This window comes from Mandrillus leucophaeus, unplaced genomic scaffold, assembly GCF_000951045.1.
Source record: "Mandrillus leucophaeus isolate KB7577 unplaced genomic scaffold, Mleu.le_1.0 Scaffold853, whole genome shotgun sequence".
In the NCBI taxonomy this organism is placed as follows: domain Eukaryota; kingdom Metazoa; phylum Chordata; class Mammalia; order Primates; family Cercopithecidae; genus Mandrillus; species Mandrillus leucophaeus.
In genome coordinates, this window is record NW_012109286.1 from 579,002 (window position 1) to 601,349 (window position 22,348).

The 22,348-nt window shown below is 42.9% G+C and overlaps 1 protein-coding gene across 1 annotated transcript in view; it reads left to right on the plus strand.

The window, feature by feature from the left end:
• Nucleotides 1-20,179: 20,179 nt before the first annotated feature.
• ARGLU1 (arginine and glutamate rich 1) overlaps nt 20,180-22,348 on the plus strand; it is a 30,590-nt gene continuing 28,421 nt past the window's right edge. The window contains exon 1 of the mRNA XM_011968650.1: nt 20,180-20,767. Within this exon, the coding sequence (XP_011824040.1) occupies nt 20,421-20,767 (347 nt within the window). The 5' untranslated portion in view covers nt 20,180-20,420. The remainder of the gene's footprint in view (nt 20,768-22,348) is intronic.

Here is a 22,348-nt window from a genome sequence, read left to right on the forward strand (position 1 = left end):
ATATATGAAAAAATGCACAACCTCACTCATAATATGAAAAATAGTTACTGAAACTACACCGAGATCCATAATATCTAACTAATCAGCTTAGCAAAAATTCCCAAGTTCTCCAGCATACTTTGCCAGAGAGGCTGTGGGGAGGGCAGCACTGGTAGCTGGTAGGAGTATTCCAAATGGAAAAGGCCAACTTTGCAAATGCAGGCTTTGGGGGATTGTCTATGAAGTGCAATCAGTGAGTTCCAGCAGTTCACAGGGTGCAGCAAGAACTTCCTTGACAGAAAGAAACGTGAAAACAATATGCAGTTAACACTGTGAGATTTAGCAAATGAAAATACAAGTTGTTCAGTTAAATTTGAATTTCAGATAAACAACACTTTGCTTTTAGAATAAGTGTGTCCCAGGCATTGAGTATGTTCAATGCAGTATTTGTGGCACGCCTATTCTAAAAAATGATTGTTGTTATTTAATCCAATTCAAATTGACTGGATGTCCCATATTTTATCTGGCAACCCTATATATAGTTAAATGTATAAATGGCCAAGAAGTCATCAAGCAAAAGGCTTTCTTGATACTTAAAGCTTGATTTTGAGAGTTCAATCATTTAGCAACTACATTTATTTTTTGTAAAACACATCACTGTACAAAGGGCCTAGAAAGTCAAGCCTCCAGCTCCCAGCAGTTCTTTGAGAACAATTCACAAAGCAAAGTGCCTTTTCCTCCCCTGGTCTTTCTTCCTGTTATTAGGTGTGTCACTGTAAATTGTTTATCACACGTGTCTCCACCTTCTGTAAATACTGTAGCCAAGGCAGTTTCACTATCATTGAAGTCTGACTCAATGAAACCCTGCAACAGTCACAGTTATTGTTCCGGCCAATGAGATCTTCACTCACAGTTTGAATGGAAAGAAAATAGCTTCTGCAGGGTAATTGATCATCCTTCTGTATCAAGATCCGCAAATGCTTTTCCCACAGTTTTCACAGAACCAGGAAGAGCAGGATGGTTTTGTTTTATTTTGTTTTGTTTTTAAATCCAGTGATGAGGGGTCTGACATAGTAGCTATTCCAGTGGTTAGCAGTGGTGGTTTCCAAAAAGCTCTCTCTGAACGTCTGTTTACGCAAAATGTAAAATGAACTCACCCCTGAGATGTGCACTTTTTAAAGCTGCAAGTGAACAAAAGCTATATTCTCTGTGTTGTGTTTTTAAAAATGATATACCCATATTTTTAAGGAAAAAAATTACTCATTCCCTTGTTAAAGTGCAGTAAGGCAGATTTTATTCAGGGCCATCGCCATAGGAGTAGGGAGCACTGAAATAGGGTTTTGCAGCAGAAGAGAGAGGGCAGGTTCAACTTGCAATACAGTAAGGAAAAGTAGACATTTTCAGCCAAGAAACAGGCTGGAGGTCATTGGGTACAAATTAATAAGAAGAAACATTAGGGGTGAAGGGGGATTTTGGTTAAACTGACCTAATAGGATTCTCACTGAAGGCAGGCTAAAGTGATCAATCACCTGGGAGACGTTGGAGGATGAGGAACCTGATGAGATACTGATAGTGATCCGATATAGAGGGTGAAGGGTTCTGGCTAAATTGACTTAGCAGGATTTTGGACCATGCAGAAAACACAGAAGCCCAAAATTCAGGACCAGTTGAGAAGAGAGTTCAGAAAAGCCTGACTAGAGTTTGCTTGCTCAAGGAGAGAATCTTTGTCAACACACACACACACACACACAAACGCATTCACAGCCTTAAAAAGCAGGCTTGTTCTTTTCCCTGCACTAAGATGATTTTATTTTAATCAGGGTTCTCACTTTTCTAGGAAGGGCCACACCTTTTGCTTTCTTCTGACTCTTTATTATTCATAAAGAACATTCCATTTGTATTATTCCATTCTCACACTGCTATAAAAATACTACCATAGACTGGGTAATTTATAAACAAAGGAGGTTTAATTGACTCATAGTTCTGCATGGCTGAGAGGCCTCAGGAAACTTACACACATATGGTGGGAGGGGAAGCAGGCACCTTCTTAACAATGTGGCAGGAGACGGGGTAAGTATGTGAAGGAGGAATTGTCAAACACTTATAAAACCATCAGATCTCATGAGAACTCACTCACTATCATGAGAACAGCATACGGGGAACCACCCCCACGATCCAATCACTTCCCACCACATCCCAAAAATAACATGTCGGGATTATGGGGATTACAATTCAAGATGAGATTTGAGCAGGTGGAGACAGCCAAACCATATCATTCTGCCCCTGGCACCTCCCAAATCATGTCCTCACGTTTCAGAAGACAATCATGCCTTCCCAACAGTCCCCCAGAGTCTCAACTTATTCCAAAATTAACCCAAAAGTCCAAGTCTACAGTCTCATCTGAGACAAGTCAAGTCCCTTCCATCTAGGAGTCTGTAAAATCAAAAGCAAGTTTCATTACTTCCAACATACAATGGTGGTACAGGAGTTGGATAAATGCTCCCATTTCAAATGGAAGAAATTGACCAAAATAAGGTGGCTACAGGTGCCACACTAGTCCAAAATCCAGCAGAGCAGTCATTAAATCTTAAAGTTCCAAAATAATCTCCTTTGACTCCATGTCTCACATCCAGGGCATGCTGATACAAGGAGATGGGGTGAATATGTGAAGGAGGAATTGTAGGCTCCCACAGCCTTGGGCAGCTCCTTCATGGGCTGGCATTGAGTGCCCACAGCTTTTCCAGGCACATGGTACAATCTGTCAGTGAATCTACCATTCTGTGGTCTGGACGACAGTGGCCCTCTTCTCACAAATCCACTAGGCAGTGCCCCAATGGGGACTCTGTGTGGAGGCTCCAACCCCACATTTCCCTTCTGTACATGAGGGCCCCACCCCTGCAGCAGACTTCTGCCTGGACACCCAGACATTTCCATACATCCTCTGAAATCTAGGTGGAGGTTTCCAAACCTCAATTCTTGACATACATGTACTTGCAAACCCAACACCACATGGAAATAGCCAAGGCTAGAGGCTTGCAGCCTCTGAAGCAATGGTCCAAGCTGTACCTTGGCCTCTTTTAGCAACAGCTGCAGCTGAAGTGGCTGGGGGATTAGGGAGGTCCTGGGCCTAACCCATGAAACCAGTTTTCTTCCTAGGCCTCTGGGCCTGTGACAGGAGGGGCTGCCACCAAGATCTCTGACATGCCCTAGAGATGTTTTCCCCATTATCTTGGTGATTAGTGTTCGGCTCCTTACTTCTTATGCAAACTTCTGCAGTCAGCTTCAATTTCTCCCCAGAAAATGGTTGTTTCTTTTCTATCGCATCATCAGGCAGCAATTTTTCCAAACTTTTATGCTCTGCTTCCCTTTTAAACATAAGCTTTAATTCCAAACCATCTCTTTGTGAACACATAAAACTGAACACTTTCAGAATAATACTGGTCACATCTTGAATGTTTTGCTGCTTAGAAATTTTTTCCACCAGATACCCTAAACCATGTCTCTCAATTTAGAAGTTCCACAGATCTCTAGGGCAGGGGCAAAAACTCAGTCAGTCTCTTTGCTAAACCATAGCATGAGTCACCTTTACTCCAGTCACCAATAAGTTCATCATCTCCATCCGAGACCATCTCAGCCTGGACTTCGTTGTTCACATCATTATCAGCATTTGGGCAGAAACCATTCAACAAATCTCTAGGAAGCGCCAAACTTTCCCACATCTTCCTGTCTTCTTCTGAACCCTTCAAACTGTTCCAACCTCTGCCCATTACCCAGTTCCAAAGTCACTTCCACATTTTCAAGTATTTTTATAGCAGTACCCCACTCTCTGCAGTACCAATTTACTGTATTAGTCTGTTCTCACACTGCTTTAAAGATACTACCCAAGACTAGGTAATTTATAAACAAAGGAGGTCTAACTGACTCAGTTCCATGTGACTGGGGAGGCCTCAGGAAACTTACAATCATGGCAAAAGGGGAAGCAGCTACCTTCTTCACAAGATGACAGAAGAGGGTGTGAGGGTGTGAAGGAGGAACTGTCAAACATGTATAAAACCATCAGTTCTTGTGAGAACTCACTCACTATCACTAGAACAGAACGGGGGAAATGGTCCCTATGATTCAGTTATCTCCAGCTGGTTTTTCTTTGACATGTGGGGATTATGGAGATTATCAGAACTACAATTCAAGATGAGATTTAGGTAGGGATACAACCAAACCATATCACCATTTTTATTCGAGCTCCTAACATCTCCATCACTTTGCTGATAATGTTTCAAGTCATTGGTTTCAAGTGAAACTTTGCAGTCTGTAAAAGTGTCACTGGTTTTAAGAGAGACTTTGAAGTCCTCCCAACTCCTGTCCATACCTACCTGATACCCAAGGAGCCCTGTCACCTGCTGCCATCTTGGATCACTGGTAACCAAGGTTCTGCCCCCACAATCCATAGTCCTCAGGAGCATCTTTTGCTCACCGTGGATGGCTGTGGCTCTAGGGACACTTTTGGATATTCACTTTACAGAAGACTACGAGGTCCACCTCTGTGAAACTGTGGGCACATCTTTACAGTGGCCATTCCAAAAGGAAAGGGGGTAAGCCTGCCCTTTCTTAGCTGCATTATAGCTTATGCTGACGGTATGTCTCCTTGAGGTCATAGTTTCTCCCTTGAACAGGAATACTGCCTTTAGCAAATGGGTGGTAAATAAACTGGATTTCCACAACAGGTAGCACTGTTCCTATGGCCAGAGTGTTTAAAGCTATTTTCATGTTTCTCCATAGTAATTTTTCTCAAAAGGAACCCTGCCTTTTTCCATACAGCTGGGCCCTGTGAAACCGTATTAATTTTTTATCAGATGTACAATCTAGAAATGTTGTTTTGTTTTTCTTTCATTTTTTAATTGTGAGAAGTCGTGAAGGTACACTCAGTGAAGAGAGTGGTGTAACGACCCATATAACCTCTGCTTAGACGTAATTATTGTTAACATTTTGCTGTATTTGCTGCTTATATTTTTGTCACTGTCTGTAATACACATATCACGAAATTTTATTCCTAAACATTTTTAAATATACCATTAAAGTCTTAAGGCATTTTCTTACATAATCATAATTATCATGGTCATACATAAAATTAACAAAAATTCCTCAACAGCATTCAATACCCAGTGTCCTTCACTGTCCTCAAGGTGCCCTTTACAGGCAGCTTGTTCAAACTTTGATTCAGTGTGGACATGCATTGCATTTAATTATCTTATCTAGGAAAGTCAGCCTCCTTTCAACACCTTGGCTGTTTGTTTGTTTATTTCTGAGTTTCACATTGATTGTTGACCAGTCTGAGTCCAGACTTTGTCTACAAGTAACCAGAGACCCAAATCAAAATGCTTCATAAAATATGGGAATTTGTTATCCTATGTAACAAGAAATCAGGAGGGAGGGCAAGGCCACAACTGGCAATCCAGTGGTTAAGCCAGTGGCTCAACAACATAATCAAGGTCACAGGCTTTCTCTTTCTTCTCTGTTATCTGCATCATGCTAGCTTTCATCCTCATGCTCATCCTATGGAAGTTGCAAGAGAACTGCAGCACTTTTAAGCATCTTAATCCCATATGTTTAGACAAATCAGAACATTCCTTCCAGTGCCCCTTTTATAGAATGAGACAAACTTTCTCAGAAGTCTCTCAGCAGGATTTTCCTAATATCTTTTTGGCCAGAATTGTTTTACATGCTCACTCCTAAACCAGTCACAGGCAAAGGGAACAGAGCAGCAATTACTGTCTTCAATACATTAATATTTACCCCCACAGGGGCTAAGGAGGGACTGAAACCACATGGCCTCATGACACCTGAACAATGTAGGTTATTTGTGGTAGTGAAGTGTGGAGGGAGGCTGGTGGTTAGGCAGTCAATTGCATTGCAACGAGTCTTGTCCTAAGAAGCCTTGTGTATTCTCAGTTCCACATAATATACATATTATTAAATTTTTCCTTCCAGATTTGGACATCAGTCATGCTCTTGATGCATATTCACAATGAAAAGCAAAAATGCATCTGATGTGCCTTATTTATCTGGCTGCAATGATCAGGGGTTAGTAGCCCACAGACTAGCTGTAAGGTGCATCTATATTATGACTGTCCAACGCATCCCTCTTCTGCAGTGTAGGGATGTACCTGTCTCAGTCCCCGTTTTGTTGCTTACAACAGAATATCTGAAAGTGGATAATTTATAAAGAAAAGAATTTATTTCTTACAGTTATGGAGGTTGGGAAGTCCAAGGTCAAAAGGCCATCCTGGTGAGGGCCTTTTTGCGGGTGGGGACTCTCTGCAGAGTCCTGAGGCAGTGCAGGATATGACATGGTGAAAGGATGGAGCATGCTGGCTTAAGTCTCTCTTTCTTTTCTTACAAAGCCACTAGTTGCACACCCATAGAACTCATTAATCCAGTACCCATTAGTCCTTAATTTATAAATGGATTAGTCCAGTCATGAGAGTAGGACCTATTTAAGGCCTTACCTCTTAACACTGTCACTTTGGGGACTAAATTTCAACATGAGTTTAGGAGGGGACAAACGTTCACACCATAGCAACATTTGTTTTGGGGCAAATTCATCTCAAAGCAGATGCTATTGGATCTGATTTGAAACCACCGGATCCTTATTTTGCCTACAGCAAAATAGAGCCCTAAGACACCGATTCAACTGTTCATGACCTGGAGAAACCTGGTAGAGGAAGAGAGCAGTGAGAGAGGGAAGACAAAGCAGCCAATAACAGTAAATAATCAAGCCACTGCTGCTGTGCGCAGCTGCATCCTAACCCTGCAGGGGAAGCTGGGAAACAGTGTGGAACTTAGCTGGGAAGCATTGCACCTGAGGAGTCAGGGGCTGGCACAAGGGGAAGTAAGAGAGAACCTGGTGCTGGGTATGCATGGAGAACAAGACCATGCACCAGGATGAACGGCAGAGGGTGTGTACTGATGAGCAGTGGGGAACACAATCTGGATGGGATGGGGCAGTCTGGACAGATACAGGCATCCAGAGGATAGACACCACTGAAAGTTAGGTTGAGAAGCTTGGATTCAATTGGCAGGCACTTACATGCCATTGACACCTTCGGAAATGAGGAATGAAGTCCTGGGCTTGGATGGAGACTAAGAGCAGAGAGAAAAAGATAAAGGAGAAAATCATTTTGGAGATAGAATGAATAGGACCAGGGACAGATCCAGGGCCAGATCCAGGGCCAGTTGACCCTGTAGTCACGCAGCACCCTGAGCTCACAAAGGCTAGTACCTAGCTTAATGCTCCACTACTCCCCTCTTGAGATTCGTAATCTTATCTTTGAGTGTGTTTTCTATGTGCAGTTTGATGATAAATGAAGCATGCTGTGGAGTGGGGGACCTTGCAGCCTTTGCTCACATGCAACCTACCTTCACCACTTCCCCTGCCCAAGCTGGCAGCACCACATCTAAGGTCAATGACAGAATGAGCCCCCACCCACATGTTAGCTTGACCCAATGTGGAGGTCATGCATTGGCCATGGATTTGGCATTGCCTTTGGAAAGGAGGTGTGCCTGCCTGCCTCAGTTCCCTCACTCTCGGCTAGGACATGAATCCCAAGTTGGTGGGCAGGGAGTGTGAGGGTGGTAGCAGGATGCTTTTGAGGGTCTGCCTTTGCCTGTGGACTCTTTCCTTTTTCAGGAGGAAATCAGACATTAAATTACAAGAACAACAAAAACAAACATTAGCATTGCAGCTCAAGAAAGAAACCACTGAAGAAATGAAAAAGCTTTGTATTTTAGTATCTTTAACAACTCTATTTTTCCTGCTTTTTGAAGAAAATGCCCCGATGTTTTCATTTGCAAGGGGTTTTGCAAATTATGCAGCCAGTCCTGGACAGGAATGGGTACCTAGCGGAGGGGGAAAGAGTGATGAATCAAGATGGTGCTAAAGTTTCAATGGTGGATGACGGGGAAATCTGACAAAACTCAACATGTTTATGGAGAGAACGCAGAAGACAGGTGTAGGCTCAGAATTAGAGTGCCTGGATTCAAATACAAATTCAAATTCAGCAGCAGCCTGTGACCTTCCTAGACAAGTGATTTAAGCCCAACCAGTTTCATTTTCTTCTTCTGTCAAATGGAGGAAAACTAATATGTTACTTATTTCTCTCTCACTTCTTATAAGGATCCATGGAAAATGCTGAGCTTTCTATCTGCCACATGGCAAATTGGTATTGTTATTGGCCACCTGAGAGGTGCTTTTCATCTAGTTACAGGAGCTTCTGCATTCTGAGTCATTCATGGGTGCCAATATGCCTGATTGGAGTTTTCTGGCAACTTCCTTCCCATGTGACTTCACTTTAGCCAAGCCAGAAAGAAATACCATCTCCATTTTCCACCTCCTCCCACCTCCTGACTGCCTTCTATTTTCATAAACACAACAGCTTTGCTTCTGATGATTAATAGTCTTGGGGACTGGTGCAGTGGCTCACACCTGTAATTCCAACACTTTGGGAGGCCGAGGCAGGCGGATCACGAGCTCAGGAGTTCAAGACCAGCCTGGCCAATATGGTGAAACCCTGTCTCTACTAAAAATACAAAAATTAGTCAGGTGTGGTGGCATGCACCTGTAGTCCCAGTTACTCGGGAGGCTGAGGAAAAAGAATCACTTGAATCCAGGAGGAGACTGCAGTGAGCCAAGATTGGGCCACCGCACTCCAGCCTGGCTGACAGAGCGAGACTCTGTCTCAAAAAAATAAAAAATTAAAAAAAAATTGTATTGGATCCTGGACAATTCCTAAAGGAGGCTGAGAAGGACACCTTTACAGTGAATGGGGTGGGCCCACGCAGACCCTTCAAAAGATGTCTACAAGAAATACCAAGGCTAGCATTGTTGTGGGTGTGGACAGCAAATGAGGCAAAGAAATGACTTTCAGCACTAGGCAATACATGGTAGCTATAACTGTTATGAATAATAATATGAAGAACTAGAATTGAAACATTAAGATTAGATGTGTTTCTACCTCATTCTGCCCTAGACAGCTAAATGCGGCATAATAACGTCCTCTCAGATAAATGTTGGCTATAAAATTCAGTCTTGAATCTCTAATGATTCGATTGGTACAATTACAGGAAAAAACCAAATCATAGCTCTGCTAAGGACCTGTGGAGTCCACTCAGTGTGACCTTTCATTTTGCGGTTAAGGAAAGTAAGGACTAGAGAGGTGCAACATCTTATTCAAAATTAAACAGAAACCCATCAGTATCATCCAACTAGAAGTTGATGCCATTTTCGTTGTATGTTATGTGAAACACGTATCTGTTAAAAGCATTATGATGATTTTAAAACATACCTGCACATTCTTTTAATTCTTTCCATCCAGAAGTTGAGCCTAGTTCTCCTTCCATTAAATCTGGGCCAATTGTAGGGACTTCACTGGTAACCAGTAGAATATAGCACAGCTTTTGAAGCTATGATAAAAGCCTCTACTGCTTCTGTCTAATTCTCTTGGGTCACCTGCATTTGGATCACTGAGCTGCCACAAGACCACCATGTTGTGAGGAAGCCCAGGTCTTATGAAGAGGCCACATGAAGGTAAAACAGCTGATAGCCTCAGGTGAAGTTTCAGGCAACAGCCAGCATCAACTGCCAAACTGGGTCATGCTCCCCATTCCAACTTTGACTCTTCTCAGCTCAGCCCCCAGACATTGTGGAACACAGACAAGCCATTCTCACCGTGTCCTTCTATGAACTGCTTACCCACAGAATTTTTGAGCATAATAAAATGGACGACTTTTTTGCCACTGTGTTTTACGGTGATTTGTTAACCAGCAGTTGAAACAGGAGCAGTATTTTTGTTCTACTACAGACTTTTGGATGGGAAGCAGAAAAGAAAAATTCATTCCTAGTCTATTTTACTTTCACTCAAGGCCAACTAAAGCCAGAATACTGTATTTGGTTTGAAAAGAGAAATGAAATAAAACCGGGCTCTGCGTTTTCACTTTCTGCCGCACAGATTCTTTGAGGAACAAATAGAACGCAACCCCAAGAGGCTTTTCTTTTTTAAATGTCATGAGATTTTTCAGAAGATGATAAACGTTTGCTTGGCAGTATAGCTCCCAAGCAAATATCAGTCAATTAATCACACATATACAAAAGTTTTTCTGTGGAGAAATTTTTATTAAAAATACAAACACTTTAAAAGCTAAAAATACTTTCCATGCTTTAAACATCTCTTGAAAAGTATCTGAAAATATAAGTAAACAAAGGGTTCCTCTGCTCTAAAGTACAATACAGCGGATTTACTTTTATAATGTAAACATCATTTTTTCTCCTAATGCTGAAAGCCAAGTAAACACCAAGGTGGGCTGAGGGCTTGTGTGGGTCAGATGTGCTTTTGGCAGCCACTGAGTTTGCCTGATGACAGTCTAGAGGGCAGGCAGACACAGTCAGCAACACGGAAAACCAGGGCAGTGTACTCAGTATTTTTATTCCTTTCCTAGGGCTGCTATCACAAATCACCTCAATCTTAGAAGCTTAAAACAACAGAGATGTCTTATCTCATGGTGATGGAGGCTAGAAATCTTCAATCCAGGTGCCAAGAGGGTAGAGGTCTCTGAAGTTTCCAGGGGAGGCGCCTTCCTGGCCTTTCCGGCCTCTGGTAGTGGCTGGCAGTGCTTGACATGACTTGGAGCCACACCACTCCCATCTCTGCTACGCGGCGTTCTCCTCTGTGTGTGTCCATGTCTCCTTTCCTCTTCTTATAGGTACCTGTCATGTTGGATTAAGGGCCCGCCTACTCATGTATGGCCTCATCTTTACTCAATTACATCTGAAAAGACCCTATTTCCAGATAAGGTCATGTTCACAAGTACCGGGTGTTAAGACATCAACCTACCTTTTAGGGAAACACAGTTCAACCCACAGCGGTGTCCTAAACAAAAAAATCTAAATAAATGGCTGTGGTGGCAGGAGGAGATGACGATTGATCCGGGGCACCCCTGCTGCTGCTCTGCACGTGGCCTGAAGACCCTGGGTGTAAATACCGACTGGCTGTGAAGCTGTGCGAAAGTGATTCCCCTCACCAGTCTCAGAGTTCTTACCTGTGAGTGGGGGCCGACTGATTCTACTGGCCCTGGGCAGGCCCTGTGAGCACATCCTCCTGCGAAACGCTGACACCCAGGCTGCACCCCAGCCAGCTGAACCAGAGCTTGCATGTTACCAGATCCCTCGATGATTCTGTGCACGTTACAGCTTGAGGCTACCTAACAGTTCTTGGTGCATAATGATTTGCCAATAAATGCTAATCTCTTCTATTCATAAACACCACAAAAGCACTTCAATAAAACAGCTGAGTTTACATTTAATTTAATAACTATGGACTGCAATAAAAGGGAGAAGGGAGGAAAGTAGGCCATGTTTAAACTAACTTCCTCCTCCAGAAGGAAACTGACTAACAAACAACATGCTGGGTGAGACACTAACTTTTGGGACTCTTGAATATCTCAGCTTTCTTTTTTTACTTAAGCAAAGATTGCTAGGCTGAGATGGGAAAAAGCCATTCAGAGAGAGGAGGTAGCTCAGACAAATTTTTGTAAAAGGTCATGTTAACTGAAAAAAAAAACCAGGGGAGTTTAGAGATCATTAGTGTATAATTCTAATGAGAATTTAAATATATATGCATATTAAAATATAAAAACAACAACCAACCAAATAAAAATGCTTGGAAGTCATCTCTTCCCCTCTCTGAATGATAACAAAAACAAGCTGAAAGTCAATAACTTTTCTTAGATCCATCACAGAACTGAAGTGGAGGATAAATCGGCACCCTGAAAACTGAAGAGATGGGTGAAGAGGGAGAGCGCAGATCAGCTGGCTGGAGGCAGAGACCACTGCAGCTGGTGAGAACATTTGAAGGGTGCCGCTGACCAATCGCCAGGGGCTGAGGGTGGACTAACTTGAGAGTTAAAAACTCTTGGGGACACGAGAGCAGTGTTGTGTGACACACTTTGTTTTTCCTCCAGGAACCCCACCAGGTTCTCATGGTGAAGATACCCCACGTGTGGCCAGGGAGAAGGGAAAAGTAACCATTTTGAAATATGCCCAGATCACTCTCCACCACAAACACCAAGCCAGAGCTTTATCCTATGTGGGGCGAAGGAAATGACCCAACTGTAGCCCCCTCTAGCCTGCCTTCTCTGGCACGAGAAGAGAAAAACCATTTGAGAAACACTGGTGAAGGTCACAGCCCAGGGACATAGTCTCACTGAAACACTGAGACCTGGTCATAGGATCGTGAACTGGTTCCCCATCCCACACCTTATCCCACATCAACAGGGCTCCTGTTTAATAGCAGGGTTGCAGCAAAATAAAACTTCAAGGACCAGACTCATAAGAAAAAGTTCCTAAGAAACCCACAGACAATAGGGGAGCCAAAAAGCAGGACAGAGGACAAATAAGCTTCTGACACGTACAGCTACAAGGGACAGTAAGCACAGCCTCACTTCTAGCCAGAAAAACATCAAACTTCTCACCAAAGGCCTGTCTACTTGAGTTGCCATAACCCAGTACATCATGTCTGGCTTTTCACAAGAAATTACAAGACATGACAGAAGGCATGGAAAAAAACCATCTGAAAAGATAAAGCAAGCATCAGAGTCAGACTCAGATATGGCAGAGACTTCAAAATCATTATATCAGGAATTCTAAGTAACTGTGGTTAAAATGTTAATGAAAAAATTGGACAACATGCAAGAACAGATGGGTAATGTAAGCAGAGAGATAAAGATTATAAGAAAGAAGCAAAGGAAATCTTAAAAGAAACCAAAACCAATTCCGTAACAAAAATGAAGCATGCACCCTGATGGGCTCATGAATGGACTGGACACAGCCAAAGAAAGAATCAGTGAGCTTGAAGAGACATAAATAGAAACTTCCCAAACTGAAATGCAAGGAGAAGAAAAAAAATATTTTAAATGAAATAGAATATGCAAGAATGGTGAGACATAAAAGGCATAACACACATTAATGAATACCAAAAGGAGAACAAAGAAAGTGAAGGAGCAGAAGAAATATTTAAAGATTATAATAATGACTGAGAATTTTCCAAAATTATTAACAAAAATCAAACCATAGATTAAAGAATCTCAGAGCACATCAAGCACAATAAATACCCCCAGATCAACACCTGAGCATACCATACTCAGTCTACAGAAAAACAAAGACCCAGAGAAAAAATCTTGAAAAAAACCTGGGGTGGGGGTGGCATGGTAGGGGACACCCACCCAGAGAGGAACAAAGATGGGCATTCCAACAGACTTCCAGGCAAGCGAGAGAGTGGAGTAAAAGATTCAAAGATCTGAAAGAACAAAAACCCATGTAAAATTTTGTATCCTGCAAAATTATCCTTCAAAGATGATGGAGAAATAGAGACTCAAATCAACAAAAACTGAGGGAATGTGTCACCAGTAAATCTGCCTTGCAAGAAATGTTGAAAGAAGTTCTTCAGAGGAAAGGAAAAAGACACAGGTCAAGAACTCTTCTCTACCTAAAGAAAGGAAGAGAGTTGGGGAAGGAATAAAAGAAGACTCTTAGGTTGTGCTTAGAAGCCCTTACTGCTGACAGTGTTGAATTTTACCTGTGTTCTTAGAAAACAGAGGAGGCTAAGAAATTTCCCATCCTTTGTGTTAGAGGAAATGACTTAACTTCAAGATCCCTCTTCCTTGTATTACTTAAATTAGATTCATGGAAGCCCCCTGTATTAGTCTGTTTTCATACTGCTATAAACTGCTGAAGACCAGGTAATTTATTATTTTCAATGGCAAAAAACGCCATTACTTTTGCACCACCCTAACATAAATGAAAGATTTAATTGACTCACAGCTCAGCATGACTGGGGAGGCCTCAGGGAACTTACAATCTTGGCGTAAGGCCAAGGGGAAGCAAGGCATCTTCTTCACAAGGTGGCAGGAAGGAGAAGTGTTGAACGAAGGGAGAAGAGCCCCTTATAAAACCATCAGATCTCATGATAATTCACACTTTATCACAAGACCAGCATGGGAGAAACCACCTCCATGATTCAATTTCCTCCATCTGGTCTCTCCCTTGACAAGTGGGGATTATGGGGATTACAATTCAAGATGAGAATTGGGTGGGGACACAAAGCCTAACCATGTTACCCCCTCCCCGCCCCAATATGACAGGCCAGACATGGGCTTTCCAAATTCTTATTCTTTGCCTCATAAATTAGCTTAACTATTTTTCCCTTGAAATTAATGGAAATAAAATGCTTGTTTATTGAACTTTGGTTAAGTTTCTCTCCTTTCCCCAGGTCCCAGAACCTTGGCCCACCATCAGCCTAAGCCAGTCTTCATCCACTCCTAACAACAGGCTGGCCTCCAGAAGAATGTTCCCTGACCCACTATCCACTCTTGGGACCCCTTCATCCACTTCCTCACATCCAGTTCTTTCTCAACTTGTTTATTCCTCCTATAAAAGAAAACCCTTTTGCCTAACTCTTGAGATGCCTGCAGATCTCATGTGTAGAGTGTTCTATTTATTACAACAGTCTCCCCACACCCCACCACCATCCAACCTCTTCCAATGATACTTTTGAAGAAAATCTCTCCTAAGTCATGATTTATTTGACACTGTAAATTTGGCCTCTCGCTTTGGCCTGGTTCCATGTCAGAGCCTGCCAAGCTCACACTCCCATCTCAGGAATCAGCTCCAGTCACCATCCAGTCCAAGCAAGTTGCTGGGAAGTATGTCCTTAGCCTTCTATGCTCACAGCACCAAGAGCTTTTGCTGCCTTCCTTTTCAGGCACTTGAACAGAAATGACAGGGATCTCCAGGTTTGTTGCTGCTGGAACCATCAATATGTGCTTTCCCTAGTCAGGAGGTAATTTTTTCCCACCTCTTGAGTGAAGAATTCCCTTTTTGACAAGCTTTTTTTCTTCTTGTTTGTTGTTTGTTTTTGCATACAGTCATACTCACAATTAGCCTTGCATAGCATAGGGTCTCCTGACAATGGTTTTAGATGAATTGTTGATCATTTGGCTTAGGAAAAAAAAATGTACGATGTGTGCAGAACTACACATTCTGAATTGAATCATAAGATAAGTTTTTGGAAGCTAGAGTTCTCCAGATTTCCAGATTTTATTGCCAGAGCAGTGATGAAAGTGGTTTACTCATCTTCAAATTATGTAATATTCTGTAATTTTTAATTCTCTCTAAAACTCTTCAAAGAACCCAGGCTGCTAAGAAAAGCCAGACAACACATTCCATATGGATTTGCTCATTACGAATGTTTTGTTGACCGCCTCCCATCATGTGCTTCTAGGTCCTAGGCCTGAGATGGATGACCCCAATCTTAGACAAGGATGCCCACTCCACCCACCCCCTGCCCTGAACCAAAGGAGCTCACATTTTAGCTAGAGAGATGAATATTAAATAATTAATGAACATTTTTTTAAAGTTTATTTTCATTGTATTGAGGTTTTCCTTTAAATTACTGAACACACTTATATGTCATTTTTAAAACTTACAAATAAAGTGCTGCCAAGGAGACAACCTGCCAGGGGACTGGGAGTCAGTGGGATAGGGAGAAATGGGCATAAACTGGGTGTCAGACAGCTCAGGAAAAGTTAGGTAGGTGAGATTCTAAGAAACAACACTATAGAGAACGGGACCACGGTGCCCAAGGACTCCACCTACACTGTAAGTGTAGACATAACTCTCTGAGCAACCAAGATGGTATTTTCCATTAACAAGGCAATCAATACTTATGATGCTTCGTGGGCATGTTGCAAAATACATCTCAAATTTTGAAAAGTTGGCAAAAACAATTGAGGATCGGTAATTTAAGAATTAGGAGTATATTAGTCCATTTTCACACTACTATAAAGAACTGCCCACGACTGGGTTACTTATAAAGGAAAGAGGTTTTTTTTTTTTTTGAGACGGAGTCTCACTCTGTTGCCCAGGCTGGAGTGCAGTGGCCGGATCTCAGCTCACTGCAAGCTCCGCCTCCCGGGTTCACGCCATTCTCCTGCCTCAGCCTCCCGAGTAGCTGGGACGACAGGCGCCCGCCACCGTGCCCGGCTAATTTTTTGTATTTTTAGTAGAGACAGGGTTTCACCGTGTTAGCCAGGATGGTCTCGATCTCCTGACCTCGTGATCCACCCGCCTCGGCCTGCCAAAGTGCTGGGATTACAGGCTTGAGCCACCGCGCCCGGCCAGGAAAGAGGTTTAATTGACTCACATTTCCGCATGGCTGAGAAGGCCTCAGGAAACTTACAATCATGGCCCAAGGTGAAGGGAAAGCAAGGCACCTTCTTTTTAAGGCGGCAGGAAGAAGAAATGAACCCAGGAGGAAATACTGCGTATAAAACCATCGGATCTCATGAGAACTCACTCACTATAAAGAGAACAGCATTGGGGAAAACCACCCCCATGATTCCATTACCTCTACTTGGTCTCTCCCTTGACACATGGGGTTTATGGGGATCACAATTCAAAATGAGATTTTGGGTGGGGAAACAGCCAAACCATATTAAGGAGGAAAGATACATTCATGAATCTCCTATTTTTTACATTTAGACTGTTCTTTGGAATGATCTGGATTTGAATGATGTGTTATTTATATTTGGCTATCCTAATTGTTCAAACATGAACTGAAGAAATACTTTTATTGGAGAAGGGAATGGAGGAGGGAGGCAACTAAAAATTTTAAGAGTCTGAAAACAAAACAAAACAAAACAAATGAAGCCAAACTTATACTCAGGATAAAAAACCATGCAATTCTTTTCTTTCAAGGTGTATTCGGCATATATTTATCGAGGCTAGCTAAGCCATAGGGTGTCAGTGGACAGAAAACACTCAAGATGCCTAGAATTTGGATTCTGGTGGCAAAAAATAGTCAATAAAGAAAGACATGAGAAAATAAGGTGAGTTCAGGGAGTGTGAAATGTCAAGATTTTGGTAATTACACTATAAAATGCAGGTATAAAATATGTGTGTTCCTTATTCCTTCAATGTCTCCTCAGAGATAATCCCTGGTAAATTAGGGGCTTTCATGCACATTTTTTCCTTTTTTTTTTTTTTAATGGAGGCAGCCAAAAGACACGGCCAGAGACTGAGCAGGATCAATATCATCCTCTTTTAAAAGCTCCACAATCCCCTATACACCTACCTCCAATCTCCAGTGCTCTTATGAGAAGAGGACAGACATACAGTAAAGATGGAGACAGGGACTAAAAGCCAAGGAATGCCAGCAGGCACCAGGACCTAAGTGAGAGGCAGCGAACAGATTCTTCTCCAGAGCCTCCAAAGGAACCAACTTTGCTGATATTTGATTTTGGACTGCTGGACTCTAGAACTGTAAGTGAATACATTTCTGTTCATTTAAGACATCAGTCTGTGGTGCTTTGTAGGGGCAGCTCTAGAAAATTTATACCTAACTCAATGGAAACAACTATCTTTATCATTAGACATCATTCTGGATTACATATATATGTAATGTACATACATATTAAAATTCCAGATGTATCCATATATCATATCATATATTCATACCATGTATGGATATATAAACCACATATCTCACTCCCACTGGTTAGATAGGTACAGATATGTACAGACAGATGGTTAGATTGACAGAAATATTTCTATTATAATGGGGGTAATTCTATACATTCTATATTAAATGTGATTTTACTTGAATGTATCTGAAGTAAAAGAATAGGTCTATCCTTCTATTGCACTGTTTTCCTATTTCTGTGCTAAAATCTTGTCGTTCAGTTTATTCAATTTTGTATAGAGCAAACCCGTACTATTTGCTAACGCTCTAAATGTTTGTGTCCCCTCCCAAACTCAGATGTTGAAATCTAATCAGCAATGTGATGGTATTAGGAGGTAGGGCTGCTGGGAGATGATGGTATTAGGAGGTGGGGCTGCTGGCTCTGCCCTCATGAATTGGATTAGTTCCTATCTTAGTCCATTCAGGCTACTATAAGGCTACCTCAGACTGGGTCATTTATAAATAACAGAAATTGATCTCTCAGAGTTCTGGAGGCTGGGAGTCCAAGATTAAGGCACTAGCAGATTCAGTGTCTGGTGAGACCTCACTCTCTGCTTCATAGTGACACCTTCTTTCTATGTCTCCAGATGGTAAAGAAGGGGTGAACAAGCTTCCTTGGGCTTCTTTTATAAGGCCATTGCTATGGCTTAAATGTATGTCTCTCTCTAGAATTCCTATGTTGGAGGCTAAAATTCACTATAATAACATTAAGAGCTGAAGCCATTTTGGAAGTGATCAAGAAATGAGGCTCCATCCTCTTGAATGGGATTAGTATCCTTATAAAAGAGGTTGACAGGAGTGTCCTAGTCCCCCCCGCTTTTTTTTTTTTTTCCCTTTTGCCTCCCATCTCTTCCCTCATGTGAGGATACAGTGTTCGTCCCCTTCTGTGGACCCAGCAACAAGGCACTGTCTTGGAAGCAGATAGCAAGCCCTTATCAGACACTGAATCTGCTGGTACCTTTATCTTGGACTTCCTCTGAGAAATAATGAGAAATAATGTCTATTATTTATAAATCACTCAGTCTAAAGTATTCTGTTACAGCAGTGGGAATGGACTGAGATAGGCACTAATTCCAGTTATGAGGTTAGAGCCCTCATGACCTAATCAATATCTCAAAGCCCCAACTTTTAATACTATTGCACTGGTGATTAGGTTTCAACATATGAATTTGAGGGAACACAAACTTTCAGATCCTAGAAGTGCCACTGAAAGACAGCTCAGAGAGCTAGCTCGCCCCTTCTGTCACGTGAGGGCACTGTGAGTAGGTGCCTTCTGTGAGTCATCTGTGAATCTCTGGGTCCTCACCAGGGACCAGATCGGCCGGCACCTGCATCTTGGATTTCCAACTTTCAGAACTGTGAGAAATAAATTTGTTATTTATAAGCTGCCTAGTTTATGGTATTTTGTTACAGCAGTCCACACAGACTAATACACTTCTCTTGTTTCCAAGTTTTCTTGATAATTATGTGATCTTCCACATAAAACTTAAAATTAATTAGTTCTAAAACACATATCCCCAAGAGAATTTGGGACTCTCATGAGAATTGCACTAATTTTGTAATTTGACTTGGGAAGAATTGACAATATTTTTGATACTGACTACTCATCTAAGAATACAGCATGTTTTACATTTACTAGGGCCTTATTACTGCCTTTTCAGTAAAGGTTTATAATAAAGATTGTGTAACTTGTTGAAGTTTATTCCTAAGTCTTTTATGGTTTCTGTTGCCATTGTGGAGAAAATATTATTTCATTTTTTAATACGTTTTTGCTTATTCAAATAATTCTGGTTTTTCGTCTACTCAGTTAAGCTTTATTATTGCACTCAATTTTAAAATTGAGGCACCTAGATTTTCAAGGGTTCCTGTCATCTGCAAATATTAACGTTGCCTTTTCCTTTTAGGGCTCAATAATGACACAGTTTGTTGTACCACATGGGGACGAAGCTTTTCGTGGCTACGGTTGAGGAGGTGCTGGTTATGTGCAAGGGCTTTGCACAGTATGACCTAGGTGCACGTCCCTGCTCTGTCACCTACTAGTTGTGTCACCCTTATTTAACCTCTGTGGACCTCAGGGTCCTATCTCTGAAACGGGAATAATAGTAGTACTTAATTCCGAATTGCAAGAATTAAGCACTTGTTAATACATTAAAGCATTTAGAAGGCACATTAAACCCTATAGTAAGTAAGCATTAGGCTACATTCATCAAAACCTGCTGCATACTTACCTCCTTCAAGTCTCATAAGCACTTCAGAAAGTGTGGTATCTCCATTCTACGAACGAGGAAAGTAAGCTCAAGACAGCAAGTGCTGAGTGCAAGTCACTTGGATATACATTTTAGGGCTGCCCCGCAAGACCAGCTCCTAGAATATAACGCAATCAATCAATTTCTGCGAGGCAGGACTTAAATCGCACTAAACCGTGCTTAATTCATTCAACATGGCGTTGGCACCTTACCAGGAAGAAAAAAAACGGAGTACGCCAAGGCGAAAGGGAGAGCCTCCATCTACTGCGTCTCAGGCTTCCGCCAAGACTGACGGAAAAAAACGAGTCCGCTCGGAAGCGCTCGCCTGCCTTCGGTAAAAATCGTCAGAAGGCGGGGCCCACGCTTCGGCACGTTCCGCGCAGGGCATTGTGGGAAGGGCGGCCGGTGCAGCCGCAGCTGCCATCTTAGGGGCGCCTTGCGCTGCGGCTTTCTCGGTGGAGGCGGCCTTCCTGGCAGCGGTAGACGTCGGGAAAAGGCAGAAAGTCCGTTGGCCGACACCTTTCTTTCCTCCGGCCTCTGTAGGACCGCCAGCCCGCGTCCGAAGGCGGAGGCGAGGGGAACTGGCCGCGTGAGGGGCCTGAGGCCAGCGGTTAGAGCGTCGCCCGGAAGGATGGGCCGGTCTCGGAGCCGGAGCTCGTCCCGCTCCAAGCACACTAAGAGCAGCAAGCACAACAAGAAGCGCAGCCGGTCCCGATCGCGATCCCGGGACAAGGAGCGCGTGCGGAAGCGTTCCAAATCTCGGGAAAGTAAACGGAACCGGCGGCGGGAGTCGCGGTCCCGCTCGCGCTCCACCAACACGGCCGTGTCCCGGCGCGAGCGGGACCGGGAGCGCGCCTCGTCCCCGCCCGACCGCATCGACATCTTCGGGCGCACGGTGAGCAAGCGCAGCAGCCTAGACGAGAAGCAGAAGCGAGAGGAGGAGGAGAAGAAAGCGGAGTTCGAGCGGCAGCGAAAAATGTGAGTGTCCGCGGAGGGATGGACCGGGGCGTGCGGAGAACGGGGCGCTGGGCGAGGGCGTGGGGCCGGGGCGGGACGGCGCTGGCTGGGAGAATGGCGGGGACCGAACGGGGCTGGGGACCGGGCGCGGGAACGGGCCGGAGAGGCGGCGGCGGGGCCAGCAGGCTTGGCTTTTGGAAGGCCTGGGGTGGGACAGACCCAGGAGTTGTCCGGGAAGGAAAATTCGAGGGCTTGAGCAGAAAGGGCTTAAATAGGAGAAGGCGATTTTGGCGCGTGAGAGGAGTGGTGTCCCGGAAGTAGGGGTGGAGTTCGGAGTGAGGTCGGAGAGCTGGCCTGCAGATGTGAAGGGTAGTGAGCTTTTGCTGGTCGGCTTGAGAAGAAGAGAGAAGGGAATTAACCTTTGAGATGCGAATCACAGCTGGCCAGAAGCATTCTTCTATTGAAGCTCAAATTTGGGACAGAACTTAAGTACTCCCGAGAATCATACACTTTAGGTGGTCCGCCAGAAAAATGCATTTTCACTTTAGTGTATTCCTATTGTTAAGGTGTCTGGATTGCTTTTTTCCCCTTGAGCCTACACCCTTACCCCTTTCTTGAGATGTTAAAAAAAAAAGGCACAGACCGTAAGTGTACACTGCGATGAGTTTTTTTGGCATTTGAATTCACCTGTGTAATCACCATCCCAAAGCCTACCCTTTTTTAAACTTGCTTTCTATTTCTCTAGCAAACACGTGGAGTTTTGTTGTTTCCCTTGCACTGTATTTCTTCTGAAAACACTGAAATAGTTGCTTTCGTTTTGGCGTTGCTCACATGAAGAATAGTGAAAACTAGAGTTACAATGTGTTTCCGAAAATGTCAGCTCTCAAGTATTTCTGGCTGTGAAAATAGATGTGGATAAATAATCCCAAACTACAGGAACTTTTGGGTTTTAAAGTTTAGGGATTTGTTGTGTGTTTTGCTTTAAGATCATCATACTTTGATGCTCTGGGTATTCAGTTCCCAAAAACCACATTGAAAAATAGATTTGAACAGTCCTACTAACTGCCTATTTAACCAGCCATACTTGGTCAGTTTGGTCAGTTCTTCAGTGAATATTTAGAAAGTGCTCATGAAGCAAGAACGTTACTGAATTTATGATTTTCTCGAGGCGAGTTTATGTGTACTGAATTGTCCGTAGGGTTTGTAGTTTTCTGTAGTTGCGTTTGTGTTCGGTGGATTTTCCAGCACACATACAGCTTGTTCTAAAATAAAGTTACTAAAAGGTAGGACTGGAGCACTAATACTACAGAGGAAGCTGTACCTGGAGCTGTTTTGCTTCCAACATTCCTTTAAAACACATGCAACACTCATTTTTCCTGTACTTAGAACTCTCAGTGATATATATGAAAACAAAGGTAAAGTAATTATTTCAGATTAAACCTTGATTTTGTAGAATCCAACTTTTGGGTCTGCAACAAGGCCCTTAGCTGTAAAGTTCTCAAATAGCTATCAATAGATGGATGTATAAAAAGACATTGCTGAGATAATTTCTTCATGTGAAAACAAAGGAGTCCTCCATAGAGGAATGACTTGCCTTTCATT